The sequence below is a fragment of the Triticum dicoccoides genome, chromosome 2A (assembly GCF_002162155.2).
Source record: "Triticum dicoccoides isolate Atlit2015 ecotype Zavitan chromosome 2A, WEW_v2.0, whole genome shotgun sequence".
Lineage (NCBI taxonomy): Eukaryota > Viridiplantae > Streptophyta > Magnoliopsida > Poales > Poaceae > Triticum > Triticum dicoccoides.
This window is the reverse complement of record NC_041382.1, coordinates 673857160-673877518: the sequence shown is the minus strand read 5'-3', so window position 1 is coordinate 673877518 and position 20359 is coordinate 673857160. Positions and strand designations below refer to the sequence as shown.

General features: G+C 47.3%; 1 protein-coding gene across 1 annotated transcript; it reads left to right on the top strand.

Annotated features, from left to right (window-relative positions):
• The first annotated feature begins 3269 nt into the window (after positions 1 to 3269).
• On the top strand, positions 3270 to 4588 carry LOC119351833 (expansin-B15-like). The gene is made up of 4 exons (XM_037618626.1): positions 3270 to 3474; positions 3612 to 3724; positions 3827 to 4017; positions 4264 to 4588. Exons 1-4 carry the CDS (start codon positions 3315 to 3317, stop codon positions 4586 to 4588), a joined length of 789 nt encoding a protein of 262 aa, XP_037474523.1. The 5' UTR covers positions 3270 to 3314.
• The last annotated feature ends 15771 nt before the right edge of the window (positions 4589 to 20359 follow it).

Here is a 20359-nt window from a genome sequence, read left to right as displayed (position 1 = left end):
TCCTCCTTCATCACGCGCAGGTCGGCCTCCTTCGATGCGTGCGCCTGCGATGCCGTGAGGCCCGTCTTAAGGAAGAGCTGCTCGTACTCGAGCTCGCTCCGGATGCGCTCTTCCATCTCCTCCTGATCCCTCGCCGACCGCTCGATGACGACACGCTCGAGGAGCTCCTCCTGCCCCGGTGGGAGGTAGTCATCGGGTCCGATGACGCCTCGGCGCGGCGGCGCATCGGGCACGGCCTCCTCGAGCCCCCTCTTCACCGGAACGCGCCGTGAGCTCGATGCGCCCGCGGATGAGCACCCCATGGACCCGTGGCCGGATGAGCTCCCCGCGGACCAGTTGCCGGAGGAGGCGCGGCCGCAACGGGCGCGCTCGAGCTCGAACTCGTCGAGCTCGCGCCGGTTGAATGTCGGCGGCGGCCGGACACCCTGGTTGAGACACCGACGCGCCCACCGCTTGCGCGCCGCGTCAAATCTGACACGGCGGCGGCGCTCCGCCTCATCCCCCGAGTCGGCCATGGTGGTCCAAGGCTCGCCGACGGCGAGAAATCGAGCGGCGCGGTGGGGAATTGGAGGGGAACGCGGCGGCGGGAGGATAGGGTTTCGACCCGCATCTGCCCCGCAAACCTGCAGTTATAGTGGCTCAGGGGTTGCGTTTGTGGGCTGCGGCAAAAAAAATTACGGGCCGGACACCGATGCGGGCTCTGGTCTGGCCAGAAAAATGGTCCGAGCCCGTATAATCGCCGGAATTATGCGGATTTGCGCCGGATGCGGGGTCTGCTAGAGTTGCTCTTAGGACAAGAAACAACAGCTCGAGAGCCGGGTCAAGCATATTCGCTCCCTGCTCATCGAAACCCTAGCAATACTATCTACAAACTGGACTAGGTTTTTACCTTCATTGTAAGGGGCCGAAACAGTATAAACTCTTCGTTTCCTTTGTCGTGATTAACCCCTTTAAACTTAGCTTATTGCGATGGCTCCACAACTAAGTCCTCACACTAGGACATCTGCCGTGACAATTCCACGACAAGCAATGTATTACCTAGACTAGTTTTTACAACTGAGTTGTTGTTGCGATTTCTCCCACCGCAACAACTGATCTGTTGCGGGATCTAAATCTAAATCCCCTCGATAGCAGCCACCGACCGTGCTCCTCCAAAGCACCCCGATGCGCCACCGTTGTCGTTGGTGAGCACCCCGTCGCGCCACCGTCAAGCACCCCTGCTAACGCCGGCGAGCACGCGCTCCGCCGTCGCGGTTGTCGGCCGCCGGCGAGCACACGCTCCACCGTCGTGGTCGTCGGTCGCCTCCACCACCATCAACCCTCTCTCCTCCTCCCTCTTCTCTTCTTCATCCAGCCGTGACGTCGTTGACGCTAGCGAGCACGCGCTCTGCCGTCGCGGTCGTCGGCCGCCTCCACCACCACCAACCCTCTCTCCTCCTCCCTCTCCTTGATCGGCGCCACCCACTCCTGCTGCTGCCGGGTGATGAAGAAGATGACCTCCGCCCACTTCTACAACATCACTGATGTTGCAAAAAACAAATGTGCAACAAGACCGTTGTTGCAAAAAAAATTGCACCAAAACCTCTATTGCAAAAAAAAATATCCGCAACAACACCTTTGTTGTAAAAAAAATCTGCAACACAACCTCAGTTGCAAAAAAATTCTGCAACACAACCTTAGTTACACAAAAATTCTGCAACACAATCTCTGTTACAAATGTTTTCGCAACAAGGCCTTTGTTGAAAAGTTGAGAAAAGAAATTCACCCTGCTAGATCTGTGTTAGATTCGACGACTCGCGAGGCAGCGGATCTTTTAAAAAATCCGCCGGCCGACGCCTAGCAGCTCCCTTATATTAATCAATAAAACATACTAGTACAAACTATCAGAATAAACGGGACATGACAGATGTCTAGAAAACTTTGCAGAAAGAACTCCACATAATTTTTTTACAAATAAATCTATTGGAGCCTCTGCAAACAACCAAATCTGCAATAGCCGTCAACCACCCGCGCTGTTGAGACGCACACCGGGGAAAGAGGCAGAGCACCAGCAAATCAAAATCCAGGCCAACGCCATAGCCTTGTAGGCATTGTGAGCCGAAGACCAGACCTGTAGAATAGGCGCTTGACGATGTGACGTGTCGACCGAGAATGTTCCACATGCCAACCTGGATTCAGATCTAACGCATTTCGCCGCCGTTGACGGAGAAGAACGCCAAATCTGCAGTCGTCGGACCACCAACCCTATACCAGCATCAATCTGTCCCACTTATCGGTGCCGCTATGAGAGACGACAACATCCAGACACAAGAAACATAAGGCCTATCAGTCCGAACGAACGGCAAGCAGACGAGACCATCGGCTCAGGCGTCGCCGAAAAGAAGATCGCCGTGGTGAGAAAGAGGCCGAGGCCACATTATTCGATGCAACATCAATCTCACCAAATTGGTACTACTAAACGAAAACGAAGCCCTAAATCAGTGGAACAACAGGAATGGAAACACCATCCCACCCCTCTCCAGCAGCCGTCGAAGCAGCGGACGAAGAGGGGTCGGGATCTGGCCTCACCGACGGGCAATAACTGCCGCTTCTATCATCTCAGAACAGAGCAAAGCGGTACTACAAATTCCCCGGGGTTGTATTGTGTACGTGGGTATCACTGAAATAAATTTAGAACACTGTAGATTTGAGATTGACATGAATGGGTGTTGTATGAACTTTAAATCACGTTGGAGTGCATGCACGCTAACCAAAAACTGGTTCCAGCCTATGGTTATTTACTCATTTCACTGGCTATCTATTACTCCCTCAGGTTCCAAAATAGATGACTCAAATTTATATTAATTTTGTATTAAAGTTAGTATAAAATTAGGTCTTCTATTTTGGAATGGAGGAAGTACATCTAATACAGAACAAAAAGTCAGATTAAGTTTAGTGAGGCTTGCAAGTGCCAATTTGATATGGTCCCGATCGATCGAATTAAGGATCGAACAAGTGAGCTCCACACAAAGTACCCGCCCTATGTACTACTACCGCTAGCTAGGTTTCTAGGTACGTGCCAGTTAAGTAAATATGTAGCTAATTGCATTTCAAATGGACATAACATGTTGACTTTAGCCATGTGCCACAATCCAACGGAGGCACTGAGATCCGTCTGCATGCATGCATGTGGATGCTCACGGAGCCACAGGCCACCGCTTTGCTGCCTATAAATAGAGCACATCCATACGCCCAACATAACACACACCATTCCTCATAGCAACTTGCAAGCCTCACTAAACTTGCAAAGCCCACGACTCGTAGCAACTTTAGCCATGGCTTCCAAGCTCCAGCTCCTGCCCTCCTTCATTGCCATTGTGGTTCTCGCGGCGGTTATCCACCCTTGCGCATCCGTTGAGTTTCACCGCAAGCTCGCCAGTTGGTCTAATGCCGGCGCGACATGGTATGGCGCTGCTAATGGCGCCGGGAGTGATGGTATGCATACTTCCCAAACTGATGTATGATAAGTTAAGCTAGAATCTTTGATGAAAAAAGTATGTAGTCAAGCTAGCATCGATCATAGTTCACGGTTTAGCATCATATGTACCGTTCTAATTTACATACATATACAGGTGGGGCGTGCGGGTACAAGGGTGCCGTCGACCAGCCACCGTTTTCGTCCATGATCGCCGCCGGCGGCCCTTCCCTCTACGCCTCTGGCTTGGGCTGTGGATCTTGCTACCAGGTGCACGATCAGTGTCCCCTATGAAACAGACTGAAAACTATACCAGGTCTCGCATGCATGTGTGGTTTGTGACCTTTTGTCGTACGTAACGTGTTAATCTAGGTGAAATGCACGGGTAACGCCGCGTGCTCGAGCAGCCCGGTGACGGTCGTCATCACGGACCAGTGCCCCGGCGGCCCTTGCTTGGAAGAGCCGCACTTCGACCTGAGCGGGACGGCGTTCGGTGCCATGGCGAAGCCCGGCCAGGCCGACCAGCTGCGTGCTGCCGGCGTCCTCCAAATCCAGTTCACCCGGTACGCCCGCATCAGCGCACACTCTAACACTGCCCCGCTTGAAACGGCCAGGGTGCTACACGCCACATGCACCTCACGCACCGTTGGAACACACCTAATGATTATTACCTTTGTCACCATAGATAGACCACGGGCCGGCACATGTACTGTTTTCCATGCATAACTGCGATGCATCGATCGAGCTGTGTCCTTGATGATCCTCCGTGGTAATAACTGGTTTTTCATTACTCCGCATGTGATTTACAGCGTGCAGTGCAACTGGGCTGGAGTGAAGCTAACCTTCATCGTGGACGCCGGCTCGAACCCGAACTACTTCGCCGTGCTCATCCAGTACCAGAACGGCGACGGGGACCTCTCGGCCGTCGACCTCATGCAGAGCGGTGCCGCGGCGGCATGGGAGCCCATGCAGCACTCGTGGGGCGCTGTCTGGAAGCTCAACGCCGGGTCGGCCCTGCAGGCGCCGCTCTCCCTCCGCCTCACGTCCAGCTCTGGCAAGAAGCTCGTCGCCAGCAACGTCATCCCCCTCGGGTGGAAGGCCGGCTCTGCGTACCAGTCGGCGGTCAATTACTAATCCGTATGGGTTTTCTATATATACTTGTATTGGATTGCATGCACGAGATGGTGCAACATGCATGCAACCTATGTACTGTGTGTGCGTGTGTTCGATGTGTAGCGCGCAGTGCTACTAGGAAGAACTGAAATAACGGCGGCGAGACGGCCGTTGAGGAGGAGGCGCTGCATGGGTATGGTTCTCCCCTGTTGGCCGTTTAGTCAATGTTTATGTGGACGTGTAAAACATGTAATGACAGCTCGGTGCACTCTATCAGTGCCTAATACGTGCAATATATATGGAGTTATGTTAATGCATGTGTTGGGCTAAGTCTCTCCACATGGAGGTGTGTTGGCAGCCCAACATCAGCCCATAAGTCCAACACATATAAGCCGTTGATCCTCGCTGCATTCAATGGTTGAGAATGCTTTCAAGTGAAGTGAAGCAAGGAGAAAACCCTAGCCACTACACCCCTGCTGATGGCGGTTGTCATTCGTGAGAGTGAGAGAGAGAACACACAAGAGAAAACACAACCTGAGAGAGAGGAAGAAGTAGAAGCAGAGGTTCTGTCCAGATTTGATGCATATGACTAGACAATGTTCAAGCTGGTGATTGGAGGCTCAAACATGTTTCGATTGACCCCAAACTTGGTGAGCTCGTTCCTTACTTTGAGTACTTCGATCTGGTTAGCTGGTTTGAGGATTGGGTCAGTGGAGTATCAGATTTGAGAGTGGTTTTGTCAGTTCTGACTGCTGCAGTTTCAGAACAGAGTAGTTTTAAGAGACGAACAGTTTGGGTAGGCAAATGATGTCCGACTGAGCTGAAATTTAGAGGGGATGTCAAGAACTCATGTGTCTACTTGTATGCCAAATTTGATGCTGTTTGGTTGAGCGGTTTAAAAGCAATTTGTAAAACACTGAAGGATACAGAAGTTGTGTAAACTCAGCTTTGCTGAAATCTTGCCTCTTGTGGTTGTTGTTGCTGTTGCCGGTTGGCAACGTGGAGAGTGTGTTGTAAATCTCTCTAGAGGTTCTAGAGAAGACTTTGTACTCATCATTCTCATAGTGAAGTTGCATGGACCGGTCGGTCCACAGCCGTGGTTTTTTACTCCTCAAGATGAGGAGGTTTTTCCACGTTAAATCATGTGTCACATGTGCATGTTGTTTGTGTTATTCCGCTGCTTACTTGTTGGTTGAAGCTGTCCTCAAAGTTCATTACAAGTGGAGGGGGATGTGTAGTGTGCATATTTACCGTGTCGGTGAATTTGTTCAACGCATTGTTGCTGTCCAGCCCCAACAAAGTGGTATTAGAGTCTTGGTTTGCTTGTACAAAGTATTGAGTTTCTTGTGGTGAAAGATGAAAGTGAATACCAGCAGGATGATATCGTTGAATGCTACAAATTATCAAGCATGGAAGGGCAAGATGAAGGACTTGTTGTATGTTAAATAATACTGGAAGCCAGTGTTCTCCACTAAGATGCCGGAGGGCATTGAGGAAGGTCAGTGGAAGGTACTTCATCGCCAAGCTTGTGGGTTCATCCGGCAATGGGTCGATGGCAATGTTTTGAACCATATCATTGATGAGACACATGCACACACCTTATGGCAGAAATTGAAAGAGTTGTTTGCCCGGAAAGAAGGTACAAACAAGATGTTCTTGATCAAACAATTGATGTGCTTGAGGTACAAAGAGGGCATTCTAATTGCAGATCATGTGAATACATTCCAAGGCATTATAAATCATCTTTCTTCAATGTGAATAACATTCGAAGATGAAGTGAGAGGTTTGCTGCTACTAGGCTCATTACCGGACAGCTGGGAGACTTTTAAGGTCACGGTTTGCAATTCAACACCTAATGGAGTTGTCACTTGGAATCTTGTGAAAACCAGGGTACTAAATGTAGAGTTCAGAAAGGTGGCTGAAGCTAGTTTTTCCTCACATTCAGAGATGTTGGTCACTCAGTCCAGGGGGAGAAGTAAGAGCAGAGGTCCAGGTAAAGGGGCAGAAAGAGGTAGGAGCAAATCAAAAAGTAAGTATGCTGATTATGAGTGTCATCACTGCCATCAGAAGGGCCACATTAAGTGGCAATGTGACAAGTGGAAGAAAGACAAAAAGAAAAAGAAGAAGCAAGATCAGAAGCAAGTTGACAGTGATAGTGACATAGAGGGCAACCGAGTTACCGCAGTAGAAGAGGACATCATGCTTGTTATGCATGAAGAAAACGAGGGTAGATTTGGTTCCACTGTTGAGGAGAAGATCATTGTTGTTTCTGATGAAACCGCCAACCTTGTGGATGGTGACGAGATGGTTTGGATACCGGACAGCGGTGCTACCATTCATGCTACATCTCGCCGAGAGCTCTTCACTAACTATATATCAGGTGATTTTGGTGTTGTGAAGATGGGAAACAATGACAAAGTAGCCATCATTAGAAAAGGAGATGTGCATTTGGAGACCGCAAATGGTACAAGGTTAGTCCTCAAATCTGTGAGGTATGTCGAGGCACTTCGTCTCAATATTATCTCGGTTGGTTTGCTTGATGGAGATGATTACTTGAGCAGTTTTGAAAAAGGGCAGTACAAGCTCACCAAAGGCAACATGATTGTTGCAAGAGGTAAAATGGTCTCGGTGTTGTATCATGTTCATGCTAAGCTCTTTAGTGCTTCTGTCAATGCACTAGAGAAGGATGATCATTATGCTCTATGGCACAAGAGACTTGGGCACATGAGTGAGAAGGGGATGACAGTGCTAGTGAAGAAAAATTGTTGAAGGGTGTGAAAGGAGTTCACATCAAGAAATGTTCAGATTGTCTAGTAGGGAAGCAACACCGAGTTGCCTTCAAGACTCCACCTCCTCACAAGAATCCTGAGAAGCTGGACTTGATACACTCCAATGTTTGCAAAATGTTGGTAAGATCTCTTGGTGGTGCTAAGTACTTTGTGACTTTTATTGATGACTTTTCCAGAAAAGTTTGGGCCTTCACTTTAAAGACCAAAGATCAAGTACTAGGTGTATTCAAGCAATTCCAAGCCTCGGTTGAGAGAGAAACTAAGAAGCAGATCAAGTGCATTCACACTGATAATGGAGAAGAGTACATTGGGCCATTTGATGTATATTGCAAGCAGTAAGGTATTAGGCATCAATTTACTCCCTCGAAGTCACCATAGCTGAATGGTCTTGCTGAGAGGATGAACAGGACAATTGTGGAGAGAGTTAGATGCTTGTTGTCAAGTGCAAAGCTACGCAAACACTTTTGGGGTGAGGCTTTGATGACTGCAGTTTATCTTATTAATCTCTCACCAAGTTATCCTTTGCGGGGAGATGTTCCTAATAGGGTCTAGTGTGACAAGGACGTCTCATATGACCACCTGAAGATTTTTGGGTGCAAGACCTTTGTTCATATTCCTCAAGATGAAAGGTCAAAGCTTGATTCGAAGACATGGCAGTGTATCTTTCTTGGCTATGGTGGTGATGAGTATGGCTACAAGCTGTTTGACCCTATAGCAAGGAAAGTTGTGAGAAGCCATGATGTTGTGTTTGTTGAAGACCAAACAATTAAGGATATTGTGAAGACAAAAGGGTAGGTTCCTCCTCAGCAGCAGCAAGACATGATTGATTCTGACCCAGTTCCTACAGCTCCAGCTCCCGTGCAAGTTGAAGCAGATGCAGAAGATGTACATGGTGGTGGAGGTGAAGAAGATGCTCCCCAGCAGCAGCAACAAGAGTATGATGCTGAAGTTGATGATCCGGATTAGCAGGAAGCACCAGCACCAGAAAGTCCACCAGCTGCTCCACTCAGAAGATCCAACAAGGGTCGAATTCCTTCCAGCAGGTATCCCTCAGATCAATACGTGGTGTTATTATCTGACGATTCAGAACCTGAATGCTTTGCATATGCAATGGAAGATGAGCACAAGGAGTGGAAAATGCTATGCAAGAAGAGATGAATTCCTTGCATAAGAATACTTATGAGTTGGTGAAGTTGCCCAAAGGTAAGAAAATTTTGAAGAACAAATGGGTCTACATAATCAAGCAAGAAGAACACACATCACTGTTGGAAATATGCCCTAGAGGCAATAATAAAAGTATTATTATATTTCATTGTTCATGATAATTGTCTTTTATTCATGCTATAACTGTATTATCCGGAAATCGTAATACACGTGTGAATACTTAGACCACAATATGTCCCTGGTAAGCCTCTAGTTGACCAGCTTGTTGTGATCAACAGATAGTCATGGTTTCCTGACTATGGACATTGGATGTCGTTGATAACGGGATCACATCATTAGGAGAATGATGTGATGGACAAGACCCAATCCTAAGCATAGCATAAAAGATCGTGTAGTTCGTATTGCTAGAGCTTTGTCAATGTCAAGTATCTCTTCCTTAGACCATGAGATCGTGTAACTCCCGGATACCGTAGAAGTGCCTTGGGTGTATCAAATGTCACAACGTAACTGGGTGACTATAAAGGTGCATTACAGGTATCTCCGAAAGTAGCTGTTGGGTTGACACGGATCGAGACTGGGATTTGTCACTCCGTATGACGGAGAGGTATCTCTGGGCCCACTCGGTAATGCATCATCATAATGAGCTCAATGTGACCAAGGTGTTGGACACGGGATCATGCATTACGGTACGAGTAAAGTGACTTGCCGGTAACGAGACTGAACAAGGTATTGGGATACCGACGATCGAGTCTCGAGCAAGTAACGTACCGATTGACAAAGGGAATTGCATACAGGGTTTGATCGAATCCTCGACATAGTGGTTCATCCGATGACAACATCGAGGAGCATGTGGGAGCCATCATGGGTATCCAGATCCCGCTGATGGTTATTGACTGAGAGCGTCTCGGTCATGTCTGCATGTCTCCCGAACCCGTAGGGTCTACACACTTAAGGTTCGGTGACGCTAGGGTTATGAAGATATGTATATGCAGAAACCCGAATGTTGTTCGGAGTCCCGGATGAGATCTCGGACGTCACAAGGAGTTCCGGAATGGTCTGGAGGTAAAGAATTATATATAGGAAGTGCTATTTCGGGCATCGGGACAAGTTTCGGGGTTATCGGTATTGTACCGGGACCACCGGAAGGGTCCCGGGGGTCCACCGGGTGGGGCCACCTGTCCCGGGGGGCCACATGGGCTGTAGGGGGTGCGCCTTGGCCTTCATGGGCCAAGGGAACCAGCCCCTATAGGCCCATGCGCCTAGGGTTTCCCCCTAGGAGGAGTCCTAGTGGTGGAAGGCACCCCTAGGTGCCTTGGGGGGGAGGGAAACCTCCCCTAGGCCGCCGCCCCCCTAGTAGATATCATCTACTAGGGCCGGCGCCCCCCTGGCACCCCTATATATAGTGGGGGAGAGGAGGGACTTCATACACCAGCCCCTGGCGCCTCCATCTCCCCCCGTTACGTCTCTCCCTCGTAGTCTCGGCGAAGCCCTGCTGCTGTGACGCCCTGCATCCACCACCACGCCGTCGTGCTGCTGGATCTTCATCAACCTCTCCTTCCCCCTTGCTAGATCAAGAAGGAGGAGACGTCTCCCGTCCCGTACGTGTGTTGAACGCGGAGGTGCCGTCCGTTCGGCGCTGGTCATCGGTGATTTGGATCACGTCGAGTACGACTACATCATCACCTTGCAAGCTTCCGCACGCGATCTACAAGTGGTATGTAGATGCAAACTCTCTCCCTTGACTCGTTGCTTAGATGAACTCATAGATGGGTCTTGGTGAAACCGTAGGAAAAATTTTAATTTTCTGCAACGTTCCCCAACAGTGGCATCATGAGCTAGGTCTATGCGTAGTTCTCTTTGCACGAGTAGAACACAATTTTGTTGTGGGCGTGGATTTTGTCATCTTACTTGCCTCTACTAGTCTTTTCTTGCTCAACGGTATTGTGGGATGAAGCGGCCCGGACCAACCTTACACGTACGCTTACGTGAGACCGGTTCCACCGACTGACATGCACTAGTTGCATAAGGTGGCTGGCGGGTGTCTGTCTCTCCCACCTTAGTTGGAGCGGAATCGATGAACAGGGCCCTTATGAAGGGTAAATAGAAGTTTACAAAATCACGTTGTGGTAATTCGTAGGTAAGAAAACGTTCTTGCTAGAACCCAATTGCAGCCACGTAAAAGATGCAACAACAGTTAGAGGACGTCTAACTTGTTTTTGCAGCGATTGATCATGTGATGTGATATGGCCAGAAGTTGTGATGAATGATGAATTGTGATGTATGAGATCATGTTCTTTGTAATAGGATTCACGACTTGCATGTCGATGAGTATGACAACCGGCAGGAGCCATAGGAGTTGTCATTATTTTTTGTATGACCTGCGTGTCATTGAATAACGTCATGTAAACTACTTTACTTTATTGCTAAACGTTAGTCATAGAAGTACAAGTAGTCGTTGGCGTGACAACTTCATGAAGACACGATGATGAAGATCATGATGATGGAGATCATGGTGTCAAGCCGGTGACAAGATGATCATGGAGCCCCGAAGATGAAGATCAATGGAGCTATATGATATTGGCCATATCATGTCACAACTATATAATTGCATGTGATGTTTATTATGTATTATGCATCTTGTTTACTTAGGACGACGGTAGTAAATAAGATGATCCCTTATAAAATTTCAAGAAGTGTTCTCCCCTAACTGTGCACCGTTGCTACAGTTCGTCGCTTCTAAGCACCACGTGATGATCGGGTGTGATGGATTCTTACGTTCACATACAACGGGTGTAAGACAGTTTTACACAGCGAAAACACTTAGGGTTAACTTGACGAGCCTAGCATGTGCAGACATGGCCTCGGAACACGGAGACTGAAAGGTCGAACACGAGTCGTATGGAAGATACGATCAACATGAGAATGTTCACCGACGATGACTAGTCCGTCTCACGTGATGATCGGACACGGCCTAGCCGACTCGGATCGTGTAACACTTAGATGACTAGAGGGATGTCTAATCTAAGTGGGAGTTCATAATTTGATTAGAACTTTATTATCATGAACTTAGTCTAAAACCTTTGCAAATATGTCTTGTAGATCAATGGCCAACGCTAATGTCAACATGAACTTCAACGCGTTCCTAGAGAAAACCAAGCTGAAAGATGATGGCAGCAACTATACGGACTGGGTCCGGAACCTGAGGATCATCCTCATAGCTGCCAGGAAACAATATGTCCTAGAAGGACCGCTAGGTGACGCTCCCGTCCCAGAGAACCAAGACATTATGAATGCTTGGCAGTCTCGTGCTGATGATTACTCCCTCGTTCAGTGCGGCATGCTTTACAGCTTAGAACCGGGGCTCCAAAAACATTTTGAGCATCACGGAGCATATGAGATGTTCGAAGAGCTGAAACTAGTTTTCCAAGCTCATGCCCAGGTCGAGAGATATGATGTCTCCGACAAGTTCTACAGTTGTAAGATGGAGGAAAACAGTTCTGTCAGTGAGCACATCCTGAAGATGTCTGGGTTGCACAACCGTATGACCCAGCTGAACATTAACCTCCCAGATGAGGCGGTCATTGACAGAATCCTCCAGTCGCTCCCACCAAGCTACAAGAGCTTTGTGATGAACTACAACATGCAGGGGATGGAAAAGACCATTCCTGAAGTGTTCTCGATGCTGAAGTCAGCAGAGGCTGAAATCAAGAAAGAACATCAAGTGTTGATGGTCAATAAGACCACTAAGTTCAAGAAGGGCAAGGGTAAGAAGAACTTCAAGAAGGACGGCAAAGATGTTGCCGCGCCTGGTAAGCCAGTTACCGGGAAGAAGTCAAAGAATGGACCCAAACCTGAGACTGAGTGCTTTTATTGCAAGGGGAAGGGTCACTGGAAGCGGAACTGCCCCAAATACTTAGCGGATAAGAAGGCCGGCAACACCAAAGGTATATTTGATATACATGTGATTGATGTGTACCTTACCAGTAATCGTAGTAACTCCTGGGTATTTGATACCGGTGCCGTTGCTCATATTTGTAACTCACAGCAGGAGCTGCGGAATAAACGGAGACTGGCAAAGGACGAGGTGACGATGCGCGTCGGGAATGGTTCCAGAGTCGATGTGATCGCCGTCGGCACGCTGCCTCTACATTTACCTACGAGATTAGTTTTGAACCTTAATAATTGTTATTTAGTGCCAAGTTTGAGCATGAACATTGTATCAGGATCTCGTTTAATACGAGATGGCTACTCATTTAAGTCTGAGAATAATGGTTGTTCGATTTATATGAGAGATATGTTTTATGGTCATGCTCCGATGGTCAATGGTTTATTCTTAATGAATCTCGAGCGTAATATTACACATGTTCATAGTGTAGATGCCAAAAGATTTAAAGTTGATAACGATAGTCCCACATACTTGTGGCACTGCCGCCTTGGTCACATTGGTGTCAAGCGCATGAAGAAGCTCCATGCCGATGGACTTTTAGAGTCTCTTGATTATGAATCGTTTGACACATGCGAACCATGCCTCTTGGGCAAAATGACCAAGACTCCGTTCTCCGGAACAATGGAACGAGCAACCAACTTGTTGGAAATCATACATACCGATGTGTGCGGTCCAATGAGCGTTGAGGCTCGCGGAGGATATCGTTATGTTCTCACTCTCACAGATGACTTGAGTAGATATGGGTATGTCTACTTAATGAAACACAAGTCTGAGACCTTTCAAAAGTTCAAGGAATTTCAGAATGAGGTGGAGAATCAACGTGACCGAAAGATAAAATTCTTACAATCAGATCGTGGAGGAGAATACTTAAGTCACGAATTTGGTACACACTTAAAGAAATGTGGAATCGTTTCACAGCTCACGCCGCCTGGAACACCTCAGCGAAACGGTGTGTCCGAACGTCGTAATCACACTCTATTGGATATGGTGCGGTCTATGATGTCTCTTACCGATTTACCGTTATCATTTTGGGGATACGCTCTAGAGACAGCTACATTCACTTTAAATAGGGCACCGTCTAAATTCGTTGAGACGACACCGTATGAATTATGGTTTGGAAAGAAACCTAAGCTGTCGTTTCTAAAAGTTTGGGGATGCGAAGCTTATGTCAAGAAACTTCAACCTGAAAAGCTCGAACCCAAGTCGGAAAAATGCGTATTCATAGGATACCCTAAGGAAACTGTAGGGTATACCTTCTACTTAAGATCCGAAGGCAAGATCTTTGTTGCCAAGAACGGATGCTTTCTGGAAAAAGAGTTTCTCTCGAAAGAAGTAAGTGGGAGGAAAGTAGAACTCGATGAAGTACTACCTCTTGAGCGGGATAGTGACGCAGCACAGGAAACCGTTCCTGTGATGCCCACACCAACTGAAGAGGAAAACCATGATAATGATCAAGGTACTTCGGATCAAGTTACTGCTGAACTTCGTAGGTCCACAAGGACACGTTCCGCACCAGAGTGGTACGACAACCCTGTCCTGGAAATCATGTTGTTAGACAATAATGAACCTTCGAACTATGAAGAAGCAATGGCGGGCCTGGATTCCAACAAATGGCTTGAAGCCATGAAATCCGAGATAGAATCCATGTATGAAAACAAAGTATGGACTTTGACAGACTTGCCCGATGATCGGCAAGCGATAGAAAACAAATGGATCTTTAAGAAGAAGACGGACGCGGATGGTAATGTTACCATCTATAAAGCTCGACTTGTCGCTAAGGGTTATCGACAGGTTCAAGGGATTGACTACGACGAGACATTCTCTCCCGTAGCAAAGCTAAAGTCCGTCCGAATCATGTTAGCAATTGCCGCATACTATGATTATGAGATATGGCAGATGGACGTCAAAACAGCATTCCTTAACGGACATCTTAAGGAAGAACTGTATATGATGCAGCCGGAAGGTTTTGTCGATCCTCGGAACGCTAACAAAGTATGCAAGCTCCAGCGATCCATTTATGGACTGGTGCAAGCATCTCGGAGTTGGAACATTCGCTTTGATGAGATGATCAAAGCGTTTGGGTTTATGCAGACTTATGGAGAAGCCTGCGTTTACAAGAAAGTGAGTGGGAGCTCTGTAGCATTTCTCATATTATATGTAGATGACATACTCCTGATGGGAAATAATATAGAATTTCTGGACAGCATTAAGGCCTACTTGAATAAGTGTTTTTCAATGAAGGATCTTGGAGAAGCTGCTTATATATTAGGCATCAAGATCTATAGAGATAGATCGAGACGCCTCATAGGTCTTTCACAAAGCACATACCTTGATAAGATTTTGAAGAGATTCAGAATGGATCAGTCCAAGAAGGGGTTCTTGCCTATGTTACAAGGTATGAGACTGAGCTCAGCTCAGTCACCGACCACGGCAAAAGATAAAGAAGAGATGAGTGTCATCCCCTATGCTTCAGCCATAGGATGTATTATGTATGCCATGCTGTGTACCAGACCCGATGTAAACCTTGCCGTAAGTTTGGTAGCAAGATACCAAAGTAATCCCGGCAAGGAACACTGGACAACGGTCAAGAATATCCTGAAGTACCTGAAAAGGACGAAGGACATGTTTCTCGTTTATGGAGGAGACGAAGAGCTCGTCGTAAAGGGTTACGTCGACGCTAGCTTCGACTCAGATCTGGATGACTCTAAGTCACAAACCGGATACGTGTATATGTTGAATGGTGGAGCAGTAAGCTGGTGCAGCTGCAAGCAGAGCATTGTGGCGGGATCTACGTGTGAAGCGGAGTACATGGCAGCCTCGGAGGCAGCACATGAAGCGATTTGGGTGAAGGAGTTCATCACCGACCTAGGAGTCATACCCAATGCGTCGGGGCCGATCAAACTCTTCTGTGACAACACTGGAGCTATTGCCCTCGCCAAGGAGCCCAGGTTTCACAAGAAGACCAGGCACATCAAGCGTCGTTTCAACTCCATCCGTGAAAATGTTCAAGATGGAGACATAGAGATTTGCAAAGTGCACACGGATCTGAATGTCGCAGATCCGCTGACTAAACCTCTCTCGCGTGCAAAACATGATCAACACCAGAACTCTATGGGTGTTCGATTCATCACAATGTAACTAGATTGGTGACTCTAGTGCAAGTGGGAGACTGTTGGAAATATGCCCTAGAGGCAATAATAAAAGTATTATTATATTTCATTGTTCATGATAATTGTCTTTTATTCATGCTATAACTGTATTATCCGGAAATCGTAATACACGTGTGAATACTTAGACCACACAATGTCCCTGGTAAGCCTCTAGTTGACCAGCTCGTTGTGATCAACAGATAGTCATGGTTTCCTGACTATGGACATTGGATGTCATTGATAACGGGATCACATTATTAGGAGAATGATGTGATGGACAAGACCCAATCCTAAGCATAGCATAAAAGATCGTGTAGTTCGTTTTGCTAGAGCTTTGCAAGTGTCAAGTATCTCTTCCTTCGACCATGAGATCGTGTAACTCCCGGATACCGTAAGAATGCCTTGGGTGTACCAAACGTCACAACGTAACTGGGTGACTATAAAGGTACATTACAGGTATCTCCGAAAGTAGCTGTTGGGTTGACACGGATCGAGACTGGGATTTGTCACTCCGTATGACGGAGAGGTATCTCTGGGCCCACTCGGTAATGCATCATCATATTGAGCTCAATGTGACCAAGGTGTTGGACACGGGATCATGCATTACGGTACGAGTAAAGTGACTTGCCGGTAACGAGACTGAACAAGGTATTGGGATACCGACGATCGAGTCTCGGGAAAGTAACGTACCGATTGACAAAGGGAATTGCATACAGGGTTTGATCGAATCCTCGACATAGTGGTTCATCCGATGACAACATCGAGGAGCATGTGGGAGCCATCATGGGTATCCAGATCCCGCTGATGGTTATTGACTGAGAGAGTCTCGGTCATGTCTGCATGTCTCATCAAAGCGTTTGGATTTATGCAGACTTATGGAGAAGCCTGCGTTTACAAGAAAGTGAGTGGGAGCTCTGTAGCATTTCTCATATTATATGTAGATGACATACTCCTGATGGGAAATAATATAGAATTTCTGGACAGCATTAAGGCCTACTTGAATAAGTGTTTTTCAATGAAGGACCTTGGAGAAGCTGCTTATATATTAGGCATCAAGATCTATAGAGATAGATCGAGACGCCTCATAGGTCTTTCACAAAGTACATACCTTGATAAGATTTTGAAGAGATTCAGAATGGATCAGTCCAAGAAGGGGTTCTTGCCTATGTTACAAGGTATGAGACTGAGCTCAGCTCAGTCACCGACCACGACAAAAGATAAAGAAGAGATGAGTGTCATCCCCTATGCTTCAGCCATAGGATCTATTATGTATGCCATGCTGTGTACCAGACCCGATGTAAACCTTGCCGTAAGTTTGGTAGCAAGATACCAAAGTAATCCCGGCAAGGAACACTGGACAGCGGTCAAGAATATCCTGAAGTACCTGAAAAGGACAAAGGACATGTTTCTCGTTTATGGAGGAGACGAAGAGCTCGTCGTAAAGGGTTACGTCGACGCTAGCTTCGACTCAGATCCGGATGACTCTAAGTCACAAACCGGATACGTGTATATGTTGAATGGTGGAGCAGTAAGCTGGTGCAGCTGCAAGCAGAGCGTCGTGGCGGGATCTACGTGTGAAGCGGAGTACATGGCAGCCTCGGAGGCAGCACATGAAGCGATTTGGGTGAAGGAGTTCATCACCAACCTAGGAGTCATACCCAATGCGTCGGGGCCGATCAAACTCTTCTGTGACAACACTGGAGCTATTGCCCTCGCAAAGGAGCCCAGGTTTCACAAGAAGACCAGGCACATCAAGCGTCGTTTCAACTCCATCCGTGAAAATGTTCAAGATGGAGACATAGAGATTTGCAAAGTGCACACGGATCTGAATGTCGCAGATCCGCTGACTAAACCTCTCTCGCGTACAAAACATGATCAACACCAGAACTCTATGGGTGTTCGATTCATCACAATGTAACTAGATTGGTGACTCTAGTGCAAGTGGGAGACTGTTGGAAATATGCCCTAGAGGCAATAATAAAAGTATTATTATATTTCATTGTTCATGATAATTGTCTTTTATTCATGCTATAACTGTATTATCCGGAAATCGTAATACACGTGTGAATACTTAGACCACAATATGTCCCTGGTAAGCCTCTAGTTGACCAGCTTGTTGTGATCAACAGATAGTCATGGTTTCCTGACTATGGACATTGGATGTCATTGATAACGGGATCACATCATTAGGAGAATGATGTGATGGACAAGACCCAATCCTAAGCATAGCATAAAAGATCGTGTAGTTCGTATTGCTAGAGCTTTGTCAATGTCAAGTATCTCTTCCTTAGACCATGAGATCGTGTAACTCCCGGATACCGTAGAAGTGCCTTGGGTGTATCAAACGTCACAACGTAACTGGGTGACTATAAAGGTGCATTACAGGTATCTCCGAAAGTAGCTGTTGGGTTGACACGGATCGAGACTGGGATTTGTCACTCCGTATGACGGAGAGGTATCTCTGGGCCCACTCGGTAATGCATCATCATAATGAGCTCAATGTGACCAAGGTGTTGGACACGGGATCATGCATTACGGTACGAGTAAAGTGACTTGCCGGTAACGAGACTGAACAAGGTATTGGGATACCGACGATCGAGTCTCGGGCAAGTAACGTACCCATTGACAAAGGGAATTGCATACAGGGTTTGATCGAATCCTCGACATAGTGGTTCATCCGATGACAACATCGAGGAGCATGTGGGAGCCATCATGGGTATCCAGATCCCGCTGATGGTTATTGACTGAGAGCGTCTCGGTCATGTCTGCATGTCTCCCGAACCCGTAGGGTCTACACACTTAAGGTTCGGTGACGCTAGGGTTATGAAGATATGTATATGCAGAAACCCGAATGTTGTTCGGAGTCCCGGATGAGATCCCGGACATCACAAGGAGTTCCGGAATGGTCCGGAGGTAAAGAATTATATATAGGAAGTGCTATTTCGGGCATCGGGACAAGTTTCGGGGTTATCGGTATTGTACCGGGACCACCGGAAGGGTCCCGGGGGTCCACCGGGTGGGGCCACCTGTCCCGGGGGGCCACATGGGCTGTAGGGGGTGCGCCTTGGCCTTCATGGGCCAAGGGCACCAGCCCCTATAGGCCCATGCGCCTAGGGTTTCCCCCTAGGAGGAGTCCTAGTGGTGGAAGGCACCCCTAGGTGCCTTGGGGGGGAGGGAAACCTCCCCTAGGCCGCCGCCCCCCCTAGTAGATCTCATCTACTAGGGCCGGCGCCCCCCCTGGCACCCCTATATATAGTAAGGGAGAGGAGGGACTTCATACACCAGCCCCTGGCGCCTCCATCTCCCCCCGTTACGTCTCTCCCTCGTAGTCTCGGCGAAGCCCTGCTGCTGTGACGCCCTGCATCCACCACCACGCCGTCGTGCTGCTGGATCTTCATCAACCTCTCCTTCCCCCTTGCTGGATCAAGAAGGAGGAGACGTCTCCCGTCCCGTACGTGTGTTGAACGCGGAGGTGCCGTCCGTTCGGCGCTGGTCATCGGTGATTTGGATCACGTCGAGTACGACTACATCATCACCTTGCAAGCTTCCGCACGCGATCTACAAGTGGTATGTAGATGCAAACTCTCTCCCTTGACTCGTTGCTTAGATGAACTCATAGATGGATCTTGGTGAAACCGTAGGAAAAATTTTAATTTTCTGCAACGTTCCCCAACAATCACATCCAAGGTACAAGGCCAGGTTAGTTGTAAAAGGATTCGGCCAGAGAAAAGGCATTGACTATGATGAGATATTTTCTCCGGTTGTGAAGATGACATCCATAAGAGTAATCATTGTCATGGCAGAAAGTCTCAACTTGGAGGTTGAGCAAATGGATGTAAAGACTGCATTCCTTCATGGTGAGTTGGAGGAAGAAATATACATGGAGCAACCTGAGTGGTTTCTTGTGAAAAGCAAAGAAGACTATATGTGTAAGCTGAAGAAAAGTCTCTATGGCCTGAAACAAGCACCAAGACAATGATACATGAAGTTTGAAACTATCATGGGGGAGCAAGGCTACAGGAAGTGTAGCTCAGATCATTGTGTGTTTATTCAGAGGTTCTCAGGTGATGATTTCATCATATTATCGCTCTATGTTGATGATATCCTGATTGTTGGTAAGAATGTCTCTAGTATTGCTAAGTTGAAGAAGGAGTTGAGCAAATGTTTTGCTATGAATGACTTATGTCCAGCAAAGAACATTCTCGGAATGAGAATTGAGCGAGACAGAAATTGCAACAAGTTGTACTTGTCTCAAGAGAAGTATGTTGAGAAGGTACGTCGGAAGTTCAGGATGGAAAATTCTAAAGTTGTGAGTTGTCCACTAGCAGCCCATTTCAAGTTGAGCTGAAAGCAATGTCCTACCACTGATGAGCAGAAAAAAAAATGCATCATGTTCCTTATGCTTCAGCGGTTGGGAGTTTGATGTATGCTATGGTGTGTACAAGGCCTGACATTGCTCATGGGGTTAGTACTGTGAGCAAATTTATATTCAATCCAGAAATACCTCATTGGTAAGCCTTGAAGTGGATTCTGAGATATCTTCGGGGCAGCACAAATTTGAAACTTTGCTTCGGTGATGGTGAGGCCAAGCTGATTGCTTTTTCAGATTCTGACATGACTGGAGATGTTGACAGAAGAAAGTCTACTTCAGATTATTTGGTTACCTATGTAGGGGGAGCGGTGTCATGGCAAAGCAGGCTGCAAAAGTGTATTGAATACAACTAAAGCTGAATTCATGGGAGTA